This window comes from Eptesicus fuscus, chromosome 13 (assembly GCF_027574615.1).
Source record: "Eptesicus fuscus isolate TK198812 chromosome 13, DD_ASM_mEF_20220401, whole genome shotgun sequence".
Classification (NCBI taxonomy): domain Eukaryota; kingdom Metazoa; phylum Chordata; class Mammalia; order Chiroptera; family Vespertilionidae; genus Eptesicus; species Eptesicus fuscus.
The window spans coordinates 78,822,104-78,848,128 of NC_072485.1; the positions used below are offsets into that span (position 1 = coordinate 78,822,104).

The following is a 26,025-nucleotide window of genomic DNA, read 5'->3' on the forward strand; positions in this document are numbered from 1 at the left end:
AAGGTTCAGGCTCAGAAAACAAAACACAAGGCTCAAGAGATTGAATCCTAAGATTCTGACTGAAGTTGTGGGTTTCTAGTTTTTAGATTCCCAGAATATTTCAAAATACAAGAAACTGTTCTGCCACAAAAGAGGACTGCAGAAATGGTGCTATGTTCAATTTTGTCACTGTGGGCACATCCTCAGGGGATGGAAGCCTGAAAATGACCCTCCTGCCCCCTCCCCGGCCCTTGATCCCACTACCCTGCTAGGAGCAAAAGAAAAGTGAAGCAAAGACAAGGAGAAATTACTCAGACCACAATATTTATTTATTTCTAATATTTATTTTTTCTGGTTATAAAAGTAATACATGAAGAGCACTAGACAGGGAGAGGTTTTGAGTCCTGCAGGCTCTCTAGACAGGTCACTTCTCAGAACTTCCATTTCCTCATGTGGGAAACAGGATAAGGCGCCCTGCCCTGCCTTGCCCGTTCCACAGAGGGCAGCACAGATCTAATGAGATAACACAGGCAAGTAGTTGGTAAAGTGGAAAGTGCTGACAAACGGAAGGGGTTAATGTCACCACCCTCAGCTGAGGTAGCACCAAGGCCTGAGCTCCTGCCCCTCCCTTAGCCCCTGATGCACACATAAAAAAGGGGCCACTTGCAACCTTGGTTTGATGGCGTGGGGGAGGGGCTGTACAAATCTGCTTTACGCCTGGCCAGATGGGGCTTCACAGGGGCCCTTCCAGAACTGGGCATCGGCTGTGGCCAGCTGGGTGAGAACCTCCTCCAACTCAGGCCCATCCTCGGGGAAGCGCTCGGAGAAGGACCGGATGAGACCAGCAGCCGAGGCCTCGTACTCAAGAAGCTGCACTTCTGAGCCTGGGGAGGAGATGGAGAGAAAACAGCAGCAGAGAAAGTCTTAATAGGGAAGCAGAATTGTCATCATCACCATCATCATCATCACCATCATCAGCGGCTAGTTCTTCCTGAGCTCTTACCATGTGCCAAAAATTGTGTCCAGTGTTTTAGGTTTATTATCTATTCATCCTTACAATAACCCTATGAGGAAGGAAATATTAGAGGGGGAGTATTTAATGCAATGCTGTATTCATCCATTCATTTAATAAAAGATGTATGCCAGGTGCCATGCCAGGATAAACAGACACTGTCCTTGGCTTCCAGGAACTTACAGTCCAGCAATTGCTTAACCTCTGTGCACTGTGGAACCTCAGACAAGCTTCTCAACCTCTAAGCCTCAGTTTCCTCATCTGTGAAGTGGGGGTGAGCACAGTACCGCTTCCCTCAAGGAGCTGTAGTGATTAAATATAATAATGCATCAAGTGAGTGCTCCAGAAGCGCTAGCTACCACCAGCAGCGTTATTTCTGACCTATTTACTCATCTGTTAAATGGGGCAGTTCTGAGGGTCCTCTGAATACTCCTGGAGGCATTTCCCTCTAACACACTTCCCCCCACAGTGCCTTGTGCTCTGTGGCAATGTGCCCTGTATAGAGCTAAGAGCACAGGCTCTGAGTTCAGATGGCCCAAGTTCAAATTCTGGTCCTGCCACCCACTAGTTGTGTGGCCTCAGGCAAATACACAGTCCCTCTGTGTCTGTTTCCAGCTGAAAAATGGGGACAATTACTTCCTCATTAGGTTGTTGGGAGTTAATCCATGGGAAGTTTTTACCCAGAGCCTGGCGTATGAAAGTCCTAGGAAGTTAGCTATCATCATCACTACCAACACTACCTTTGAAAATCCAAACAACAACAAAAATAAAAATAAACAAGAAATAAGAGAATCCAACTTGTCCTTCGGCCTCGTGTAATCACCACTTCCTCCCCAGAACCTTCCCTGACTCCCTTGAAGGTGGATGTGGTCTTCTCTCTACCTGTTCAAACCACGGTTTGCACCTCCTGGGTACTAATGCAGGCTTTCCTTATGGGCTGTGAACTACTTGAGGCGAGGGTCTGGGTCCGATTCACCTCTTGATCCCCAATGGCCCTTGCAGGGCAGAACAATCAAAGTGATGATGATATTGTCCATGTAACGAGCCCTTACTGTGTGCCTAGCATGATTCATATTCATTCATTCACTCATTCATTCACTCATTTGACAGGCACTGAGCAGCTCCAGTGTGCCAGGCCCTGTGCTAGGTGCAGGGGATATGCTGCTTCTGCTGTCATGGAGACGAGGCAGACAGGAAAATGGCAGAGTGAGGGGCGCATGAAGAAGAGAAAGCCAAGAGGGACCAAAGGGGTTGCTTTAGATTGAGGGGTCAGAGACAGCCTCTCCCAGGAGGTGCCATTACATAGAGACCCAAATGACAAGAAGAGCCATCCAGACAAAGATCTGGGAGAGGACCACGCCAAGCAGAAGGAACACGTGCAAGCGCTATAGGAGCAGAGCGAGCTCAGGGTGTTGGAGAGACGGAAAGGCCCATGTGCCTGGAGGGCGGTGAACCAGGCAAGAGGGTCGCTGAGGTCGGCAATGGGCCAGGGCCAAAGCTCATGGAGCCTCTGGAGTGTAAAGAGTTTAGGATAAGCCTCTCAAATGCTTCTTCCTCACCAGTAGGCGGTAATTACTGACTTTAATCCTCACTGCTGCCCAGGATGTGGTAGTGAAGAGGAAACACTTCTATATTCACTCTTGGCTCTTCCAATATAGAGCTATAAGCCCCCGAGTAATTTACTCTCTGTGCCTCAATTGCCTTATCTGTAAAATGGGGTAATAAAAATATCTACCTCATTGGATTATTGTGAGGATTTAAAGGGCTGGTCCCTGGAAAGCACTTAGAACTTGAAGGAAGTACTTAATTCAGGCTCACTATAATGTAAGCACACATCAAGGCTGGCTTTATGAATGAAGACACCCAAGCGCAGAGCAGCCAAGTGCTAGGACTACGTCACAGAGCAATTCCGAAGCTCCTGCTCTAACCGCTGACTGGCACCGCCTCCTCATAGGTGCCTCGTGAGCCAGATGTCAGGGTAGACGAGTCAAGGGGTGAGGGAAAGAGAATCAGCAGGTGCTGGGATCCCCAAGGGCTTTGAATACAAGAGATCCAAGTGCAATGCACACAGGGCCAGGGCTTCTGGGAATGGGATCATCACTTGAGAAGGAAGAGGGACCACAGGGCTACTGATCTCTGTCCTGGCTCTGCTGAGTCACATTGTCCCCTGCGTTCCACTCGGCCCGCTGGGTCCCAACTCACTGCCCGATGTGACTCACTTCAGGGCGAGGTCTGATTCTCTGGTACCATGCCTGGCCCCCCTGGGCTCTGTATGTTCCACTAGCCCTGGCTCTGCTGGCCTTTCTCAAACCTTCTGTTGCCATCTTATAATCAGCATGACCGTGGGCAGTGGTAGTGATGGTGGTGATGGTAGATGCCAAGGTTTTGGCCTGAGGTTTGGCATGAGGAGGACTGTGGCAGGGAGATAGGCAGAAGTCACCCAAGATAGCCTTCCCTGAGCCCCTGGTCACTTGCAGGCCTCCTCTGTGCTCCCATAGGGCTGCGTGGCCCCCACCAAAGGAGGCCCAGGGGTCCGTTACCTTCGAGGCGAGTGTTGGGCTGAACGATGAGCTTCCGAGATTCCTTGCGGAGCAGCACCGTGTCCCTGAGGGTGAGGAAGCACTCGGGGGGAGCATCAGTGACCGCCGCGTACCCCTCATACAGGGCCCGGCCTCCGGACACATCCCCTGTGGACTTCAGTACCTGTGGGAAGGCGGAAGGAGTCAGTGCCGGGTGGGCGCCCACCCCGCATCCACAGGGCTCGGCCGGGGCCACAGCTGATGGCGCCCAGCCCTGAACCACATATGCCCTTCCTGCTGCCCTGCTGAAGAGGATAGAAATGCATACTAAGTGCTTAGCACATAGTGAGTGCCTATTAAAATATCTAATACATATGTTATAAAGAACAAGACACCCATACAACCGCCACCCAGCTAAAGAGTTAGTCCAACTGCCTTTCCTTGACTGCACCCTGTGGCCTCCGGGCTGAAGAAACAGCCCCCAGTTCTGTGCTTTTGTTCCCTTGTTTTCCCCTCAACCATACGGTACGTAAATTTTGCCGTGTTCTGTGATTTGCTTTTTCTGCTCAAGTTATGTCTGAGATTCACTTGTGTTCATGCGTGCAGCCCTAGTTCATGCCGCTGTATGGTATTCCCCTAGTAAACACTCACAAGGGAACCTCTTCTGTTGCTGGGTAACCTGGGCTTTTGCCACCCAGTACTGCTGGGGCGGCCTTGTCTGATGAATGTCCAGGAGACTCGATGGTCTGGAGGCCGGGTGACCGTGCAACCTTACAGGCAACACGCAGGTCGTTCTCCAACGTCGCACTAACTCAGTCGGGGAAGCGGGCGGCAGTCATTGCCCCGCATATCGGGCTGCTGCGGGCAGTCTTCATTTTTACCAAGGTTGTAAATCTCACATGGTTTAATTTATGCTTCCCTGATTGCTAATGAGATCGAACATCTTCCCATAAATTGGTGGCTTCTTCTTTTCCTCTCTGGTCATGACTTTTGCTTATTTTTCTGTTGGATTGTCTTTTCTTCCTCCTGCACACCCACAATGGGGATCGAGCCCGCAACCCGGGCATGTGCCCTGACTGGGGAATTGAACTGTGACCTCCTGGTTCATAGGTAGATGCTCAACCTCTGAACCACACCGACTGGGCTCTTCACTTTTTTAAAAATTTAATATGTTTTTATTGATTTTAGAGAGAGGAAGGGAGATGAATAGATAGAAACATCAATGACAAGAGGGAATCAATCGGCTGCCTCCTGCATGCCCCCTACTGGGGATGGAGCCCACAACCCGGGCATGTGCCCTGACCGGGAATCAAACCGTGACCTCCAGGTTCATAGATTAACACTCAACCACTGAACCACACCAGCTGGGCTCTTCACTTTTCCAAAAAAGTTGTTTATATATTTAGATACTAACCTTGGTTAATATATATGCTAACATATAAATACCCTATCCTAGTTTGACTCATCTTCTCACTTGGTGACTTGTAATGAACAAAAGTTATTTCTGATGGAGTTAAAGAGATCAATCTTTTCCTTTTGGCTTATGCTTCTCGTGTTTGGAGAAATTCTTTTATCCTGAGGTCAGTTTAAAACTTTGCCTTTCACATTTAAACCTTGACTCTCTCTGAGACTGATTTTGTGTATGGTATAAGGAAGAAACCCAATTAGTCTCAATAAGGACAGCCTGTAGCCTCAGCACCACTTCCGGAACGGTCCCTCCTTTCCCCAGTCATCGGCAATGCTACGTCTGCCATGTGCCAAACAGTCGATGCCTGGTTCTTGGTTCTGTTCCACTGGTCAGCGTGTCTGTTGCTGCCCCAGTGCAACACTGAACCCAATAATGCTTCAGGAGTGTCTCGGCTCTTATTCATAGTCCTCTGTGCTCCCACTTAAATTTTACTAGCAGCCATAACCAGTTTGGCTCAGTGGATAGAGCATCAGCCCAAGGACTGAAGGGTCCGGGTTTGATTCCAGTCAAGGGCACGTACCTCAGTTGCAGGCTCGATCCCCCGCCCTGACCAGGTGCCTGTGGGAGGCAACCAATTAATGTGTCTCTATCACATCGATGTTTCTCTCTCTGTTTCTCCCACTCTCTTCCATTCTCTCCACAAATCAATGGAAAAATAGCCTCAGGTGAGGATTGATAAATAAATAAGTAAAATTTACAATCAGCTTGTCAAGTTCCATGAAAAATCCTCTTGGGGCTTTATTCAACCTTGCTGAACTCTTTTATTAATTTCTACAATTCGTCCGTAGAGCCTTTTGGCTTGCCTATGAAGCCAGTCCTATCATCTGCAAAACGGGGAAACCGGGTGGAGAAGTAGGGTGAGTCCGGAGGGGCTTCCAAGGCAAGAGGCCTCCGAGTACCTGGAGTCTCCGTAGGAACCGCTCCAGGGCGGGCTTGCCCACTGCCCGGATCTTGCTGCGGTCAAGGCGGACCCGGGCATCGGGACGTCCATCGGAGCCTGTGGTGGGAGTGATGGTAACGAGTCCCTCGCCAGCCTCCAGTAAGACCCTCAGGATCACAAACCGCGCCTGCATGTGGGCCTGCAGGGGCCAGGGAGAGAGGAGTCACTTGTAGCCCTGAGGTAAGATCTATTAAGTGTTTGATCCAAGACCTGATATATATAGTTCTTACTCATTGTCAATTATCCTTACTGTATTCTCTCCTTTTCTGCCTATCCCTCTTCCCTCAGATGCCCCCTCCTTCCTTTGCTCATAAGGGAGGGCAGGCTGCCCTGGGGGACACGGAGGCCATTTCCAGGCAGGACCTGGGCACCCCTGGCCACCAGCATGCCCTCTGCTGCTCCAAACTCGGCCCCTGTGAGAGCAGTTATCCTCAAGTGGCCTCACCGCTCGGACCCCAAGCACTTTCTCCTCCACAACCTAGTTTGCAGTCAACAGCGGGACAGAGAGGGCATCATTATTCCCAGTTTACAGATGACAAAACAGAGGCCCAGAGAGGTAACGTGACTTGCTCAGGGTCACACAGCTGCTGAGGGAGAGCCAGGACTCACTCAGACCTGTTTCCCGACTCTAAAATGCGTATTCTTTTGATGATATAATAGTGCCTCCTGAAAGCATACTTACTTGACTTTTTAAAACATTCTACTGCTTACCCTATTTCCAAAGGACATCTGGTAACCGAGCAGTCTAGCCTGATGGCTCTGGAGGCAGATGCTTGGATTTGAGTCCTGGCTCTGCTACTCACCAGCAAGTTACTTAATCTCTTTGGGCCTCGATTTCCTCATCTCTAAAATGACAGTAATAATAGTACCTACCTCCCGGGGTTGGTACTGGGGACAAATGAGTTAATTCATGTAAAGTGCTTAGAGCTGGGCCTGGCACAGAGTAAGTCTTAAGCTAGTCATCTATTGGGAGTCGTAGTAAAACCATCTCATTTGATTTCCCTCGAAGGTGGGCGGGGAGCTCATTACTCCCATTTCACACGACACTGACGTGACCTGTCCCCATACGCAGTGGAGTCTGAGATGAAACCCAGTTCGTGTGCTCTTAGACTGTCCCATCCCTGCACCCAGAATCCTGATCCTGGCCCCCAGTTCAGGCTCCCCCACTCCTGAGAGCCCCCAGGGCCCCACCTGTCTCCAGTTGGAGGCCTCAGGGGTGTAGAACTCCAGAGCGAGCAGCCCAGCCCGGACCATGTTGAGCCAGTTCACGTAGATCACGTCTTCCGCATCGGCCCCCTCGAAGCCAAAGATCCTGGGGACAGGAAGGGTGGTGGCAGGGGGGTCGGAGGCTGCCTGGACCCTGCCCTCCCTGCTGGGCCCCCTCCGCCCCAAGAGGAGGCAGCCCCCACGCCTGCAGCTCGTACTCCAGCACTTGGGGGTGGAGGCAGAGGTAGAGCCCCACGCTCTCTGCCCGGCACTCTTCGTAGCTGGAGGCGATGGTGCTGAACTTGCTGTCCCAGGTCTCCCCGCTCCGGTACCAGCTCTGAATCTGGGAGGGGAGACCCAGGAAGCAGGTTGAAGGATGGCTGCCACCCCACCTGTGCCCACCCTCCCAGCACCCTGGGGCTCCGCCGAGGCCACCCTCACCTGCTCCCCTGTCTCTGGGTTGATCACTGTCTTCTGGTCAAAGTTGAATGCTCCTTTCTCATCCTGCAAGAGAAGGGTCACTGACACGGGGCGGGTGAGGAAAAGGTGCCCGGGCCCAGGTCCGGGTCTTCAGGCCTGGGCTCCAAGAGCCTGGCAAGTGGCCCAGAAACACGACTGGGGAGCCGTGAGCGGACACATTGCCGCCTCCAAACCTGAGTCCTGTGGCACCCGCTGCGCTCTCACAGCCCCGGGAGGAGGAAGACCCACGGCCACTGCCCCACGGCAGGGAGAGCGAGCTGAAGGCCCATGTCATGTGAAGACCCGGCCCCAGGTCTCCAGACCCCAGCCAAGATGTCCCAGTGGGTGGGCCAGCGAGCCCGCGGCTCCTCCCTCCGGCTCCCCGCCGGCTCCCTGGGCGGGCAGAGCCCAGCTCCTGTTCTTCTACCTCGAACAAGCATCACCCTCACCGTCCTGTCCATGTGCTAAGCATCTTTCATGCATCATCCCTTCAGTCCTCACAACTACCCTCCGAAGAAGGTTCTATTATTACCCCACTTCACAGAGGAGGAAACTGAGGCTCAGAAACTAAGATCCCCGAAACAGAATCAGAGCACACAACCCCTGTGCACACTGTCTCTTAATAATGTGTTCTTGCCCTAACTGGTTTGGCTCAGTGGATAGAGCATCGGCCTGTGGACTCAAGGGTCCCAGGTTCGATTCCGGTCAAGGGCATGTACCTTGGTTGCGGGCACATCCCCAGTAGGGAGTGTGCAGGAGGCAGCTGATCGATGTTTCTCTCTCATCGAGGTTTATAACTCTCTATCCCTCTCCCTTCCTCTCTGTGAAAAATCAATAAAATATATTAAAAAATAATAATAATGTGTTCTTACTAAGGGCCTCTGTGTGGCAGGAAAGCTCAGGGCTTTGCTGTGATTCCTCACAACAGCCCATAGAGTAGGGGTCAGGAATCCCATTTTATAGACATGTCAACTGAGACTCAGTGAGGGGAACAGACTTCACGTGTGTCCCTACTTCCCCGTGACTTCAAAGCCCAGACAAGGCCTGACACCAGACGGCTACTCTCACCAGCTGCTCCTTGAATCCTCCTGACGTCCAGGCCCAGATCCCAAGACCCAGCTCTGGTTCTTCCTTCCCCTTTTGGTGGGCAGCCCCATGCACAGGGAGCAGAGCCCACACTCTCAATGCCCTCACCATCCCCTCCAGCTCTCTCATCTCTGCAGCTCTGTGCTGGGCAGCCACAATGGGCATCTCTCAGCATGCGAGAAAGCCTCTGTCTTTTTTACATTCCCTGAGTGGGCGTCTCGGGGGCTGCAGCCACTCTGAGCAGCTGGCAGGAAGGGGCTGCTCTGGGGAGAAGCGGCTCCCTACAATACCCGAGGGGTACAAGCTCTAGGAACCGCACTACAGAGACGGACCGCGCTATAGCCTCAGGACCAGAAGCAGCAGACTGTCCCCTGCCAGCCTCTTTGTCCCCGGGGTGGCCCGAGTCCCCCCCTCAGGAGCCCAGCAATTCCTCCTGTGGGGGAGATTCTGTGGTGGGGGGACCTCAGCTGTCCTGTCCTGCAGGTCCCATTCAATCCTTGGAGCTTCTGGGACATTTTGGGGGACGGTGAGATAGGGACTTCGCTGCTTAGGAGGTCATATTCGCCACCTGCCCCAAAGCCCCTGGAGGCAAATACTGGAGCAGCTTCACCCGAGAAGGGCTGATCAGGGGCAGGGGAGCTGTAGGCCTGTGTCCGGGCCCACCGGCCAAGTCCTTACCTGCACGAAGAGCTTGCCGCTGCCGTGGCCCAGCAGCTCGTGCAGACCCACCTGCACATCAAAGGAGGGCCCCTTCCAGCGGATGTACAGGTCCTGCCAAGACAATCAGAGGCCCACACTGTCCACGTCCCGCCCCGGCCATGCAGCCTGCCACGCCGAGGGCCCAGCACGATTCACGTTTGGTAAAGGCCTACGACACCTCAGGCTCCACAGTGGACACCGCATGGCCCACCGCATCCTTGCAACAGCCCAGGAGGAAGGGACTGCTTCCCTTTGGCAGGTAAGGAAACAGGCTCTGAAGTCACAGGTCACACGGCTGAGAAGCGGTGCTCTTCCCCAGACCCTGCACTAGGCTGCCTGCCTCTCGGCTGCCAGCGCCCACCTTGTCTTCCTCCTCCAAGAAGGTGAGCTTCTCCCGCTGTGTGGCGTAGGCCACGGCCAGCACATTCCCCAGCGACACATTCTTAAAGCCTTCTGTCTGCCTCAAGTCGTCATCTGGAGAGGGCAGGAGGGAGCCGGAGAGAAGGGTCACAGACAAGGAATCTAGACAAGGGCAACAGGCTGGGATGGTGAACTGAGCAGGGCAATTGTGGCCAGGCGAGTGTGGAGGAGGAGGGGGGAGACCCTAAATGGAGGCTCCTGGGGGCTCGGGGAAGCTCACAGTTGGGGATGTTGATGCCGGCAGGAATGCCGGAGCCAGCAAAGGTGAGGACATCCAGGGAGGTGAAGTCTGGGGTGAGGAACTTGTCCTTCTCGAAGGCCGGGGGCCAGGGCAGCTCCTTCAGCAGCTGCTCCGCACTCGCCACCAGCCGCTCAAACTTGGCACTCATGGCCTTATTCACCATGGCCACGAAGCCTGCAGGGAGGAGGGGGCGAGGGTTGGCAGGGTTTGGGAGGGGCCCTCACCCTCCTCAACCCCTCCACCCGCTGGTCTTCAGCACGGAGCGCCCGTCTGCTGCATGCAAGAACCCTGTGCTGGCCACTGGGGAGAGCAGTGACCCTGCCTGCTCACTGCTTGGGGTGGCTGGAATCGGGGAGAAGGGCTTCGCTGGGTAACAGCTGAGATGAATCTTAGAGGCGTTTGTGGGAGTACATAGGGGGAGGTGGAGAGAGACCGGATTCCCCGTGGAAGGGACTGAAGGAGCAGTGGCGAAGGCCGTAAAGGAGGGATTTCACATTCTGTCCTACAGACTTCTGGATTGTTCTAATTACTTGCAACACGCATGGATTTTTAAGTTACACACACACACACACACACACACACACACACACACGTATGTGTTTAAACATGTACAGCTCTATATAAAAATAAAAGACAAAAAGTATATTCCAAATTTTAACCTTGGCGTGGGTGCAATCAGTTTTTTTCCTGTAGTTTCAAAATTGTTGACCATGAACATGGGCTACCTTTCTAATAACACAATGAGTTACATAAAAGATGGGGGAGGCCTCTGAGCTCGAGGCTGCTGAGGAGGCCCTGGGGTCCTAGCCCTCAGAACAGCCCTGGTGAACCAGGACCCAGGCAGGAAAGCTGTGGCCGTGCACATCTGTCTCCCCCTCGGGCCCCTGGCCTGCCTGTTCCCGCACACCTTGTCCCTGGGCCTGGGTCTATGGGCTCAGATCCAAGCCCCCTGTCGGCTACTGGGGCTTTCCTTTCTCCTCCCAAGTTCATCTTTCTGGCTTTTTGGCAGTTGGATGCTCCAGACTCTACGTCCAGGAGCTTGGCAGAGACGGGTTGCCCTGCCTTGCACAGGTGGGTCCTGTGGAGCATGTGGGCACGGGGGCCGAGGCAGCCTGCCACCTGCCCTGGGACAACAGCAGCCGAGTCCGGTTCAGTTATGCTCGCAATCACCCAGTCCCAGCACTTTCATGTGCCTGGCATGTGCTGAGCACACATCTCCCTCCCCCGACACCCAGAGGGAGTGACTGATGCTCAGAGATGGGGTTAATTGACGAGAAGCAAAGCCAGGCGTGGAAGAGACAGAGCCTGTGTCCAGATCAGACACCAGAGGCAGCACCAAAGTGGCTCAGAGCCAAGGCACCCGGGTTCGGCCACCCACCTACTGTGCTCCAGTTCCCACATCTGTAAAGTGAGGACAGAAATCCTCATAGGATAATGGTGTCTAAATGAGCCAATATAGGTAAGTGCCCTGTACATGGTGCATCATCACGGCTGGCAGTTGTCAGTGTTATGATTACTGCCAAGGGGAAGGGGGAGACCCCTCAGGGGACACAGGGGAAGGGTTTCCAATCTGACCTCCCGCCTCCTAGAAGTTACCTTCGAACTCTCCACGGGAACCAAAGGGGTCTCGGTAGCTCTCGATGAACCCGATGTAACTGGGGGAGAGAAGGGCAGAGATGGAGGAGGGTGGGCAGGAGGGGGGTGGGGCGGGGTGAAGGCTGGGCCCCTCACCTCTCCACGATGGGGCCTTTGTCCTGGATCCAGAAGCGGGAGCCCCTCTTGTGGGCTTCGATGGAGCCCTGGGTGAAGCTCTCTATGTACTGAGCCAGCATCTGCTCCTGGTGGCTGTTGGCTGCATACGTCTGGGGGTGAGAAGAGGTTCATCAGCCGCAGGCCACGCCCCCCCCCATCCCCCTGAGCTGCCCAGAAGGGTCTGGAGCCCGCACACCTCGGCCCGCCAGGCCTACCTTGGCTTTCTCCAGGTGCTCCACCACCTTGTGCAGGATGGGCGCGTAGTCCCCCCGGGTCACCTGGAAACGGCTCCCCCGGAATTCGTGGCTCTTCAACTTGGAAGTCATTTCGGAGTCGAGAGCCGGCTCTGAGGGAAAAGGGGCGTCGCTCAGGGAAAAGGCGAGTGCAGAACACCCCAGCGGGCCTCTTGCCGTGACACACTTATTCGAAGCTTTTCCATGGCTGCCCATTGCCTACAGAAATTAGTGTAAACTCCCATCTTCGAAAATAGACATGCTATGGCCCAAGCCAGTTGGGCTCAGTGGCTAGGTCGGCTTGTGGCCTGAAGGGTCCCAGGTTCAATTCGTCAACGGCATGTACCTCAGTTGCAGGCTCCTCCCTGGTCAGGGCTAGTGCAGGAGGCAACCAATCAATGTGTTTCTCTTACATCGATATTCCTCTTTGTCTTTCCCTCTCCCTTCCACCCTCTCAAAAGAAAAATCAATGGAAAAACATCCTCGAGTGAGGATTAAAAAAAATATATAGACATATTAGGTAACATGAAATATTCTAAGTGCTTTACATGTGGCTACTCATTTAAGCCTCACAGCAATCCTGGGGGGAAAGGGAAATTATTATCTCCATTTTATAGATGGGGAAACTAAGGCACCATTAGGTTAATTAAGTTTTCTAAGGTCACACAGGCCAGCTAGTGGCCGAGCAGGACTCAAACCCAGTGTGGCATATTGTATTTTAAAAATACAGCCATGCCGAAACCGGATAGAGCGTCGGCCTGTGGACTCAAGGGTCCCGGGTTCGATTCTGGTCAAGGGCATGTACCTTGGTTGCGGGCACATCCCCAGTAGGAGGTGTGCAAGAGGCAGCTGATCGATGTTTCTCTCTCATCGATGTTTCTAACTCTCTCTCCCTCTCTATTTCTCTCTGTAAAAAATCAATAAAAAAAAAAAAAAATACAGCCATACCCTAAATGTAATGACAATGGTCCTTATAAGGAGACAAAAGGGCGAATGGGAGGCAGATACGAGAAGAGAAGAAAGAAGTTGGAGAGACTGAGGAAGGGCCATGAGCCAAGGAATGCAGGCAGCCGCTGGAAGCTGAAAGAGGCAAGGAAACACATCTTTCCCACACAGAAGGCTCTAGAAGGAGCTCGAGTCTTATTTTAGACTTCGGACCTCCAGAACTATAACAGAATAAATTTATGTTGTTTTATGCCACTAAATTTGTGATTTATTACAGAAGCAACGGAATCCTGATACACTGTTGTATTTTACTTGTTGCCTATGATCAATAAAATATACTTACAGGTTATACAAAATATAAGTGTGTGTGTGTATGTGTGTGTGTATGATAGCCACAGTATTGCCCATCTCCCAATGTGACTTCTCCCATGAGGACATGGGGGCTATATTCCCTCCTCTTAAAGTAGGCAGGCTTGCGCCTGCAGCAGCAGTGACACATGTGACTGCTGAGGCGAGGTCATAAAAGGAGACACAGCTTCTGTCTCGCTGTCTTAGAGAGCTCACCCTTGGAGCCCAGCCACCGAGAGCAACATGAAGAAGCCATGTGAGGCGTTTGGAGCCCAGCCGACAGACAGCTAGTATCTACCGCTGGACGTGTAAGGAAACCTTCAGATGATTCTAGCCCCAGCTGTCGAGTTACCTCCAGGCTCCAAGTCTTCCCAGCTGAGGCCTCAGTAATTGTCAACCCGAGGCAAGCTGTTCCTACCATACCCCATCCAAATTCCTAACCCACAGAGTCCGTGAGCATGAAAAGGTCATTTATATCACTAAATTTGCGGGATGTTTGTTACACGGCAACAGATAACTGATACACTCAGGCAGCCTGACACCAAAGCCACACTTTTAACCACTGTCCTATGTTGCATCCTATAAGCACAGGCCCAGTTTATATTCTGGTATTCTCTACTCCTACTCCCTTGGACCCAATATCCTCTTCTCTAGTCAAATCACACTACTTGCTAATTCCTAAACTTTCCCAACATTCTGTTCTGGCTCGTGCTGTTTCCTCCATCAGGAACGTAGCTCCCCACCCATCTTCATTTATCCACACACCAAGTATCTGAGTAGCTACCAAGTGCTAGCCAGTGGGGAGACAATGATAAATGAAACACAGTCCCTCTTCTCAAGGGGTTTGCAGTCAAGTAGAGAAAACAGAAAGATAACTGGGACATCACTAGGAGTGTTGATGGGAAAGGAGAAGGTTCAGGGCTCAGTTATGGGAAGACAGAGATACTCCGGAGAGGATGCTGTCCAGGCATGGCCTAAAGGATGAGCAGATGTCATCAGGAGGGGAGGGAGGGCATTCCAGGCAGGATGCGGGGAACAGACTGTGCAAAGCCCTGGAGAGATATGTGAGAACAAGGGGTTTTCAGGGAACTGGAAGCCGCTGAGCATGACTGGGGGCACAGAGTTTAAGGGGGAGACTGGGAGAAAGCAATGAGGCTGGGAGCTGGGAAGTTGTAGGTGGGTAGGAACAGGAGGACCAGATTGCAAATGTCCTCATAGGGGTCTGGACTTTTCTGTCCATATTGCATCTATTCTCCCCTGGAAACAGACCCCAATTTTCCTTTGAGAACCCCCTACCACTGCCACCTCCAGTTCAGGGGGGAGGAGTTGACCTCATTGCCTCGCTCCAAGGTAGGCTTGGCACCAGGTCTACCCAATCAGGGACCTGGCCCTTGGCTACAGGAATTGGTTCACAGATAAATATGGGACCCAAGATAGAGAAATCAGTGTCACTCCCAGATTCTTATGAAGAAATTTCTGAGAGAAAAGAACCCTCCTTCTGCTGAAATGACCAGACTGGTGGCTAGCAGTGAGAGGGAAGGGGCACGTAATAAAAATAGAATCAGTTGTTTAATAGAACAGTTGTTTAACACCTACTCACTGTAAAGCAGATTTTTTTGTTTTTACAGACCCGGGGAAACTGGAGGATGTGTTGCAAGAGGAGGAACAGGCCCTGGAGATAGGCAGCTAGAGCCCAGATCCGGGACAGGACCTGTGTGCCGGAAGACAGCGCTCTGGGCTAACCTTTGCAAGGACGATGGAAGAAGGCAGACCCTGGAAACTCACTAACTTCAGATTTTGTCCCCCACCCCCTAACCCTACATCAGAGCTTGTTTGAAATGAAATGTCAGAGTGGTCTTTTCAGGGTGTTACACCTGCCGCTCTCTCAGGCGGCCGGCTGTCTGACTAACAAAACGCACCATAAAGGTTCAACCTCGTCTCTACTTATTGGACTCTGGTAGCGGCGGGCAGCTCGGACCCTTTTGTGTTCAGTATCAGCAGGACCTATGAGAGCAGCCTGCTGTGGATGAAGTCGAAGAGCCCAGCCAACTAGCTGGTTTGGCTCAGTGGATAGAGCGTCGGCCTGTGGACTGAAGGGTCCCGGGTTTGATTCCGGTCAAGGGCACATGCTGAGTTGCGAGCTCAATCCCTAGTAGGGGGTGTGCAGGAGGCAGCCGATCAATGATTCTCTCTCACCATTGATGTTTCTATCTCTCTCTCCCTCTCCCTTTCTCTCTGAAATCAATATATATATATATATATATATATATATATATATATATATATATTTTTTTTTTTTTTTTTTTTTTTAAAGAGTCCAGCCAAGAGATGAAGAGAGAAATTTTCTGAGATTACTGTCTGAGCAACTGGAGCCAGCTGTGCCTGAAGCCTTCATACTCTGGGCTTCTTCATTATCCCTGTCTGTAAAGTCCCCTTTGGGTTTAGACAAATTTGAAAGATTTCCTCACTTGTAACCAAAGAGTTCTGAATAACAAAGTAGAGGCGGATTTGGGCTTTACCCTGAGGGTACCTTGAGCGGTATTTGGAAGGACAGTGTAGTAAGTTCATCACCCCACGTATGGAATAGAGAGAGGAGCTCACCTGTGCCCAGCACGGAAGCCAGACGCACCTCATAGCAGGGCTTCCCATCCTGGTCAACCTCCTTGAAGAGCCGTGTGTTGTAGGCACTGAGGTTCTGGAAAAGACCAGGGCAGGGGTATGAGGGAGAGTAAGTCCGGAGAGGGCTGTGGGGAGGGGGAGGGAAAGCCAGTCACACCGAGGAGAGAAGATATGGAGCCAAAGGCCGGGGCTCCAGGGGCCCTGGCCAAGCTGGCTGGGAGCGGGGAGAGCCGGGGAAACGCTCCTGCTCCGCTCAGTACACTGAGCACTAACTTTACTAAGTGCTGACTCAACTGTGCCAGGCACCGCATGACAGCTCACCCAGGGCTACGCAAGGCAGGGCCCATTTCACAGACCAAGAAACTGGTCACATAGCTGCTGAGCTGGGAGGTGAACCCCACACGTGACCCCCCAGCAGCTGACGTTCTGCCTCGACCTGTCTGGAGGCTGTCATAAGGCCCTTCAGCCTGGGGTGGAGTGGGGTGGGGTGGGGTGGGGTAGGGTGGGGGCGTCCAGGACCCAAGCCGAGACCCAGGAGTAAGTGCCAGTGGCGAAGGGGCCCCATCAAACCACTACCCCAAGTTCCCCAAACCTGTGAGTCCAGAAAGTCTTGGGCCAGTTTGGCATCCTCCATGGTACAATCCCCAGAGAAATAGGTGGTGATGCCCTGTGGGGGAGGGGGCAGATGGAAAGGATTTGCGGAGGTCGGGGACTGCAGGGGCGGCTGGCGAATCTCTTCCCAGTGCCCCCTCTCCAGCCCCAGGCCTCCTGCATCCCCTCAGCAGCCTCCACCCCGTCCCCTCCATCTCTTTCCAGGAGAAAAACTGTGAATCAAACAGCGGAAACAGAGGCCCAGCTCCAGCATCCCGCAGCTCTGCTCCAGCCTCTCGCAGGCCGGCCCAACTCCAAGGCGCCAGGATGCTCACTCCACGCAGCTCCCAAGAGCCGGGAAGCCTGACCCCCTCCTTTCCTTCCCTCTGCAGCTCCCTCAGCCCTCAGCTCTTCCCTCCTTCCCTCTGTCTGCACACAGCATCCCAGGGTGCCGGGACGCATTCTATCCAAGCTGCTTTCCATTTTGCAGATGGCAGAACTGAGGCCCGAGGTGGGGAGCGCTTAGCCTCATGAGTGCAGGGCAGAGCCCACTGCCTCTCTCTACACCTCACCGGGTAGCCTCAAAGGAAGCCCTCCACTGCCTTACCTCCTTCCCCAGCCCGAGGTGGCGAAGCCTCGGCTCCAGAGAGAACATGAGCTCCCCGCAGGTCTGCCAGAGGCCCCGGACTTCTTCTGGGTGCTGCTGGGCGGCCTTACTCCCCAGGATCACGCGTTCCAGCTTGTCCTGCCGGGGAAGGAGTCCACTGGCCTGGCCGCACTGCCCAAACCACCCCCGGAGCCTCCACATCGCCCCAAGCTCTTATCCCACCATGTAAGACCTCCAGCGACCGATGGACCAGCAGCACTGGCAGTGCCCGGGAAATGTCAAGCCTCGGGCCCTACCCCAGACGTTTCTATCAGAAGCTGCATTTCTACACGATCGCCAGGCAGTTCGTGTACACAGGAAGGGCAGGGAGCCCTGGTGCAACAGCTGCCGCGGCCCCAGTCCCAGGGAGGGACTCCCCATGCCAACAGCTTCATTTTTGCAAGCACCTAAGAGTTTCCAGAGCCCACCCCCTGGGTCAGCACGGCCAGGAGGAGGCTGCAGCACCCAGCGAGGCTGGGTGGCTGATCCGAGGTCATGCAGATGGCAGTGACAGGGTCAATGCTCTGCTCAGGGCCCCAAACCTACCCCACTGGCCCCGAAACCCCGACCTTCCCCAGCCCTCCCTCAGCTCACCTTGGGCAGGTTGGGCACAAACTTGGTGTCGCCAAAGGACTTGTAGTTGCCCATGTTGGAGTAGACCCCCGCGGCATAGACCAGGAACGCCTGGGGGGGGGGAAGTGGGCATCAGACACCTGGAGGCACAGCCTCCCCACCCAGGAGAGTTCGCTCCTGAGATGGTAACACCCAGAGGAACTAGTGTGGGTGAGGCTGGGAAATCTGGGGGCAGGACCCAGATCCTGAGAAGCCCCCACCTACCTTCACAGACCAATCTTCACACACCCACTGTCCCGCCAAACTGGTCTCAGCAGCAGCCAAACATATCCAAGTGCTCCTCCCCTTTGTTCCCACTCTGCCCAGCACCCTCTCAGCCACCTGCGGCCGTCCCACATGACCTCAAGGCCCAGTTTAAACACCGCCTCCTTGTGCAGAAAACCTGCTGTCCTCTGCCCCCAACCTGGCAGGCAGCTAGCTGGCACCGGAAGCATTAACGGTAGGGCTGGGGCGGCACTGGCCATCTACTCTATGGCTTTTGCTGGCCCCAAATCTAGTCTCCCTTCCTCCGGCCACAAAGCCTCACATCTCCCTTCCCCCCCAAATACATTTACAACGAACCCAAGTCCACTTTCAAATAACACTATACACTTGCCTGGGTAGTGGCAGTACCTTATAATTTAAAAAATTATCCTAATTCCCACCTTCCCTCCCTTGTATCATTGCTGTCATTTATTTCACTTATAGGTAACATGCATAAGTTTTATTTACATACGGACAGACACATGTAATTGAATACACTGTTGCCATGATTTTGAACAAATTGCTCTCTCTTAGATCAACTGAGAATCAGAAAAAACAAGCTTTTATTTTACCTTCACTTATTCCTTCTCCAGTGCTCTTCCTACATCACCCATATCGATATGAGTTTCTGACCTATATCCTTTCCTTCTCTCTAAAGAACTTCTTTTAACATTGCCTGCAAAACAGGTCCCCTGGCAACACATTTCTTAGTCATCACTCTTTCAGATTTTCTTCTGTTCCTTCCTCCTTCGGATATTCCCATTACACAAATGTATGCCTCTTATAGGTGTCCCACACTTCTTGCATATTCTGTTCTGATCCCCCATCTTTTTTCTCTTTGCTTTTCCATTTTGGAGGTTTCTATGGAGATATCCCCAAACTCAGAGATTCTTTCCTCTGCAGGGTCCAGTCTCCTAATAAACCCCTCAAAGGCATTCTTCACGTCCGTTACAGTGTTTCTGACCTCCAGCAGGGCCTACCCAGGGTTCTTCCTCAGAATTCCCACCTGTTTGCATTGCTCATCTTCCTTTCAGTGGCCTACTTTATCCATTAGAGCCCTTAACATATTGATCAGAGTTGTGTGAAATCCTGGTCTGAGAAGCCCAACATTCCTGTCATATCTGAGTCTGGTTCTGATGTTTGCTGTCTTTTCCAACCATGTTTTTTGCCTTTGGTATGTTTTGTAAATGTATTCTTGATAACCAGACATGATGCACTGGCTAAAAGGAACTGCTTGCTGTAAAGAGGGCTTCAGGAATGTGGTAGTAGGTTTGGGGGCAGGAAGAGCATTCTATGATCCCACGATAAGGTCTGTCTTTTACTTTTTATTTATTTATTTTAAAGGTCTGACTTGTTTTTCTTGTTTTGCTTCTGCTTTGTTTAAAAAAATATTTTTATTGATTTCAGAGAGGAAGGGAGAGGGAGAAATAGAAACATCAATGATGAGAGAGAATCATTGATCAGCTGCCTCCTGCATGCCTCCTGCTGGGGATCAAGCCTGCAATCCAGGCATGTGCCCTGACCCGGAATCCAGCCGTGACTTTCTGGTCTATCGGTTGACGCCCAGGGCCAGGCAGGTCTGCCTTTCAGTGAGCCCTTGCCTCTGGACTGAGAACTTCCCGTGTGCTCCACAGTTCCCCGCCCCTGACTCCCCTCTTAGGTGGGACAGGATGGCTAGAGTGGGCTGGAGTCGGTTCTTTCCTTCCCCCCAGGTCAGTCATGTTCTGACAAAACCTACCATAAGGTTCTGGCTAAATAGTTTCTCCTGGGGGCAATGTTAAGAGCAGAATGTTGAACACATTTCAAACATGGCTCCTTCTCTCCTCCACCTGCCGGGAGCACAAGGGGCTTTACCTCGGAGGTTCGTTCTGAGAACTAGGTCAAGATTCGGGAAGTAAAATCTTCAAGAGTGTGGGGAACCCGGCCCCCGCCCCTCCCCCCCGCGCCCAGTATGACTGGGTCCCTCTGGAGTTTTTAAAACTCAGAGTTGTCCACACTGAGCAAGTCGCCAATTACAGCTCAGGTTTTTCTCCCCCAGCACTGGTTCCAGTGGAGGTTTCTGCTCATGAAGTTTTGCTCTGATAAGTTGTAATTCTGTCCTGCCTGCCTCTCTCCAATTTGGGGGACAAGAGTTTGCCCTGTGCCTCACTTCTCCCAGCGATCTAAGAAGAGTTGCTGATTTTCAGTTTGTCCAGCTTTTTAACTTGTCATTAGGACAGACTGGAGACTTCTAAGCTCTTTACATGCTGGGCCAGAAACTAGAAGTCATGATTTCCTTTTTTATGTAAGTCAATTTGGGGTGAGTTTCTGCTTCTTACAAACAAAGGAATCCCACCGGAAATAGTAGTACGTGAGTAGCGCTTTTCCATGTATTTGCAGTTCCCCAGCTTTTAGCTCTTTGAATGAGTAAATCAAGGCCTAGAGCTGGGAAGAAGATAGAAGTTTGAAAAAGATAGAAGAAACAGCCTGGCCCTCAGCTCGGAGATAAGCAATCCAACCCCTTCATTTTACATATAGGAAGCAGGCCACAGGCTCATACAGTCTCGGTGAAGCTTTTTTTAGAAGATGACTTACCAGCACCCATCAACGGTAAATGTACAGTCTCTGACGCAGCAATTCTACTCCTAGAAATAGATCCTACTCACCCATGTGCACAGATATGCTCATTGTGGTACTGTTTATAGAACCGGGAACAATGAATGTCCAGCAATAAAGAAAAGATCGTATTGATTATAGTGTATACTGCTGTGGAATGCTTCACAGCCAATAAAAAAGAATGAGGTGGGTTTATATGTATCCCACGAAAAATTTCCAAGACATGGTGTTTGGTGAAAAAAAGCAGGGCTCAGAAGAACATGATCTCATTTATGTAAAAGAGAAAAGAGGGAACTGAGACATGTACACATGTACGTGTGGGAGTCTGTGACACAGAGGGTTGAAAAGGCTGTCTACCCTGCTGTCCTCAGTGGCTACCTCTGGGAAAGGCACTGAGAATGAGTGATCTTTGCAATACATTAAGAATGCATTCATGTGTTTTTTGGCCAACCGACCCACAAACAAAAACCAGGGACAGGAAGAATATTGTGCCCAGGGACACAAATATGGTAAAGGACCTGGTCCAGACACAGACCTGATTGCTACCCTGGCCTCATTCCTCTACCATCTCTGAATCCCCAGCTGTTTTCTTTTCTCACAGTCCTGTTATAATCACTGCAGCCAAACTTTATCTTGGAGGCAGGTCACCACAACTCTAAGAGGTATAGACTACCCTCATGCATATTTTGCAAATGAGAAGACTGAGGCTCCAGTATTTGTAATTTTGGGTCTTAATCCAAAGAGAGAGAAAGACCTTTATACCCCTCCTTCCTGGTCCCTCACACCCACAGACCATTTAAGAAATGCAGGTTGGCCTGAAAGAACTGACCTGATACTCCTCCTCGGTAAGGCCCTCAGCCAGGGCATGCTGGCGGAGCTCATCCGGATCCTGGGCACGGAAGAGGCGGCTGAGCAGGGCATAGATGTAGGGGGCCTCCGGGGAGGTCTGCAGCAGCACAGCCAGGCCTCCATACCAGGCAGCGCGGGACAGGTGGTGGGCATAGAGGCGCTCTGTGGGCGACAGCAGGCGGAAGGCCTCGCGGCAGTCCAGGCTAGACACGCCGATGTCATTGGGCAGGATGTACTGGGTGTCCGCCATGGGTCCTGCTGAGAACCATTACCATCGTCACAGCCATCATTGACACCAAACCAACTGCACACCTGGAGCTGCACTCTCATGACTTCATTTAATCCTCCCAAAAGCCCATGAGGAAGGAAATGTCATTGTACCCATTCACCAGATATGCTAACTGAGGCTCCGAGAAGGTTAGGTGGCTCACCCAAGGAAATTACAAAATACATTGGTGGGCCATATTTGGCCTGTGACCCCTCAACCTTAAATATTGAATCCCACTACCTAGTCTTACAGATGGGGAAACTGAGGCCCAGAGAGGTTAGGAGCTGTGCCTAGTAACACAAGGGAAGAGTCAGAAGCAGAGACCTGCATTTCTAGACTCCCAGCCCACCTCCTTCTCCTGGCTACCCCCTCCTTCTGACCTCCTGGCCTTCAACATTCTCCTGCAGATTCTTCAGTTCCACTCACCCCTCGTTCACAAGGACAGAGTCCCAGGCTACCAGCTGGAAGACCCAGTTCCAATCCTGGCTCAGTCCCAGACTCCTAAAATCAAGTCAACTGTTTCGCTTTTCTGGGCCTCCGTTTCCGCCTCAGTGATACAACCCCAACCTCACCAGGTGGGTGTGCAAATTAGATAAGGTCACCCCTGACGGAACGTACCTACAGCAGTTAAGGATTTTCCTTTTCCTCTCTCAATGCTCCCAGGATCTGTCCCCTGCATCCTGCTGCTCTCTCCCTGGCTCGGCCGGGGGAGCTACAGAGCCACGGAAGTTCGGGGCTGGCAGAAAACTCACTTTTTACAGCGAGGGAGGCTGAGGCTTAGCGAGACCAAGTAACTTAGGAAGGTCTCCCAGCCTGTAGGGACCCAGGGGTCTCCCAGCCCAGGACATTCTCCACCCCGTGCTCCCTCCCTCACCGGTACAGAGTTTCCAGCATCCCCCGCCGCTCCCCATGCTCCGCCCCAAAAGCACAATCACCCAGGTTCTGAAAGGGGCGTTAACCCTTTGCTGCCAGGGGCATTCCTCAGCCTCGGGGCCTCGATGGCTTTAGGAGGGGAACTGGATGGGGGTTAGAAAGGGAATGATCTTGCACCCGGTCCAGATTCGCCCTGTCCCCCGAGGATGACACCTTATGACCCGAAACCCGGGCGCCGCGCCTCACCTGCAGCCGCGGCTCCGATCGCAAACTCACTTCCTGCTTCCGGCTCCCCCATTCATTGGGGCTCCGCGAACTCCTCCCCCACCGGCCAATTGCCGGGCCTCGGGATCCAGATGGGCGTCACCTTCAGCCAATAGGAGCGCGGAAGCGTGCTCCGCCGGCCTGCTCGCTCCCCGCTTCCCGGTGCTTTGGGGTCGCGCGGGGGTTGGGGGGTGGGGACCCTGCGGCCTTGGCCTTTTGTCCGTAGGTGGTGCTCGCGCCGGGGCGGGAACCTGCGTGGCGGGCCTGGCCGCGGCCTAGTGCCGGCAGGCCGGGCTGACAAGGTCCCCTATCCGGGCGGGGCGGCATGGGTGTCACTGACGGAGCACCAGGGATTGCCACTCCCGCCTCCCACACACAGCCTCGACCCCGATCTCCTTTGGGGTTTTCCCGGTTCCTGACCTCAGTGTTTTGCCGGTGGAAGCCTGCACAGTGGGGATGATGTGGCTCCCCCGCCCTCGCTGGATTCGATGGCCAGTGGGTGGAGATTCTTTGGTGTCGGCCAAGCTCTCCAGGCAGAACACACAGGCTGCCGGGGCGAGCGGGCTGCTGCCTGGGTTGAGATGGTCCCACCCGTGCCTGCACCACCACCGACTCACCATGGGCGGGGAGCGTGGGTGGCGGCAGCCGCTGAACATCTCTGAGCCTCATTTTTCTCAGCACAAGGAAGCCAGGGGCCTGGCAATTTCTTGCTGCTTGTGGGGCGCCTGATGGATGAGAAAGCCGCCTGCGACCCAGAAAGGCTGACCAGGGCAGAGCCGGGTCTGAGATCCACCCTTGTGTGTCTGGATGGTCTCACTGGAGGAGGGCCTGGGGCCCAGCTGGGACCTAGTGGGAGAATTGTGAGGATTCCCCCATCAGAGTGGAGGCGGAGTCAGGCCATCTGAAGTCGAATTTGGCCTCCACCGCCTACTGGCTGTGTCCTTGGTTGGGTCACTTTACCTCTCAGAGTCTTGGCTTTCTGGGCAGAAAAACGGAGCTAATAATGGTTTCCACTCTGAGGGATGTCAGCCTCAGTGAAGTGTTGGCTGGTTAGTGCTGCCCCCTAGTGTTGTGCAGAGAGGATGCGGGGAGAAGGGGGTACCGGAAATCCACATCTTGGCTTGGCCACACCTGTCTTGCCCCAAAGCAACATCTGCCCAACAGAGCATCCGCTGCTTGTTCACAAAGGTGCCCACGCTCTGCTGGCGCAACAGCGCAACTGTTCGCTCTGGTGATCGGAGGAGCTCAACACATGGGTCCATGTCCTTAGCAGTGCCACCCTTCTTCCTTGTGCATTTTCATTGTCTTTGAGGATAAAAGCTCTCTTCCTGACGTGGGTGGGGTTGAAATGACACCGGTAAAGGAGGTAGTGGTGCTGTCCACGGCCACCAGTGGGCAATTCGGGCCAACAAAGGACCCCAGGACTCCTGGGAGCCTCAGCAAGCTGCATTTTTCTGATTTTGGCTACTCTGAGCCTTACCGGGGTCCTGTACTAGCTGCTGGACATGGAGGATCTCATTTGATTTTTGCAAAAACCTTGAAATAGGATATCATCATTTTACCTATTGTACAGATGGGGAAACAGGCCAATAGGTTCGTTGACTTCCCTAAGACCACTTAGCATGTCCTCAGGTGTCCCTGAACTGGGATTCGGCCTTCCTCAGATTCCACCTGCCTCAACACACACACACACACACACACACACACACACACACACACACGCACAGCAGTCCACTCACTGGAGTCCGGACTGTCCCAGCCTTGTCTCTTCTCATGGGAATGAAGAAGAGATGGGTGAGGAAAGTAACATTAAGTTCCTACTGTATTACAGGTACCCTCCATAATTCACAACCACCTGGTGACGGCCCCTGTTTATTCCATTTAACAGCTGAGGAAACGGAGACTCCAGGAGTGGAAAAGGGCCGAGCTGGGCCAAGACCAGGGCTGTCTGACCCCCTCCACCACCACTTCTGAGTTCTCCTTGGGCTTGTGCCTGTGCCTGTTGCTCATCTCTCTTCCAGAGTCTGAGATTCCCTGCTAGACCTGGGACCAGAACGTTCCCATCTGGTTCCCAACCGGGTCAAGAGAGAAAACCACTGGGAAGAGTTGGATTCCTAGTGCTGTGTGTGTGTGTGTGTGTGTGTGTGTGTGTCGCCATGCTTCCATACCCCCCCAGCCTCCCCAGCTGGGCTCCCCTCCTCTGGCAGTGTGATGCTCTGGAAGCAAGACTGATCACATCCCCCTCTCACCACTCATGGGGGCCCTCTGTCCTCTCAATAGCCCCAGGTCTGGGCTCTGTGGCTCCAACTGGCTGTGTGGCCTGGGGCAGGTCCCTCCCCTAGGAATCTGCACTCCCTAGGCAGCCATCTTCCACTGGGGATGTTGTCCAGGTCAGGCTTGTATTCAGAGCCTCTTCTTCAGGTTTTTCTATCTCCAGAAACTCTGTCTACCTGTCTTCCTAGCTCACTCCCCCTAGAACAGCGGTCGCCAACCTTTCGGACCTCACGGACCACCAGTGGTCTGCGGACCACCGGTTGGTGACCGCTGCCCTAGCAATAGTCTGGGGGCAACCTGAGCAGCACCCCAAGCTTGTCTTGGCTCTCAGGGAGAGGTGGCTCTCAGGGATCCGATTCAGACTTGGCCTCCATGGCAACCACAGCCCACCAGGCCCCAGTCCAATGTCCCCACCCCTCATTCCTCTTTTCTGCTCCCTCCACGCCCGGCCCATTTTTCCTGCCGCACCTGTGCCCCTGCTGTTCCCCTTACCTGGGCTGCCCTCCCCACGGCTCCCCCCCAGTCCAAGGAAAGCAGCTCAGTGTAATGGGGAAGAGGGCAGGCCTGCGCCCAGGCGGGCAGCCATGGACGGGAATCTGACTTGGCCACTTCCTCGCAGTGGGACTTGGAGCACGTACCTTAATCTGCCCATAAATAGAAACGGTAACACCTCCCTCCCTGGGTTCCTATGAGGATTAAATAACCAAACCTCCGAGAAGCAGAGCCTGATGCCTGGTGAGTGCTCAATGAACATAGTTATTATTATCATTAGCACAGTGCGGGGCACAGGTGGGCATTCGGGAATGGTAGCCCTTATATCACAGCCAAAGCTCTGGAACTGCGAGTCCTCTCTCCTCTCTCGG

At 53.1% G+C, this 26,025-nt stretch overlaps 1 protein-coding gene across 6 annotated transcripts; it reads right to left on the reverse strand.

Annotated features, from left to right (window-relative positions):
- Positions 1-303: 303 nt before the first annotated feature.
- Positions 304-22,922, reverse strand: DPP3 (dipeptidyl peptidase 3). Of its 6 annotated transcripts, none has more exons than XM_008146906.3 (18): positions 22,871-22,922; positions 21,464-21,741; positions 17,758-17,847; positions 17,125-17,262; positions 16,519-16,593; positions 15,909-16,002; positions 11,997-12,127; positions 11,761-11,891; positions 11,626-11,684; positions 10,009-10,203; positions 9,730-9,842; positions 9,348-9,440; positions 7,566-7,628; positions 7,343-7,467; positions 7,110-7,230; positions 5,878-6,057; positions 3,532-3,694; positions 304-863 (listed from the first exon to the last, which is right to left on the reverse strand). In XM_008146906.3, exons 1-18 carry the CDS (start codon positions 22,920-22,922, stop codon positions 691-693), a joined length of 2,274 nt encoding a protein of 757 aa, XP_008145128.3. In that variant the 3' UTR covers positions 304-690. The 6 variants fall into 6 exon arrangements, with proteins under 6 accessions (XP_008145128.3, XP_008145127.3, XP_054581318.1 ...); XM_008146905.3 differs by having other exon boundaries at positions 21,464-21,738; positions 22,871-22,911; XM_054725343.1 differs by lacking the exon at positions 22,871-22,922 and adding an exon at positions 22,687-22,699 and having other exon boundaries at positions 21,464-21,738.
- Positions 22,923-26,025: the final 3,103 nt, after the last annotated feature.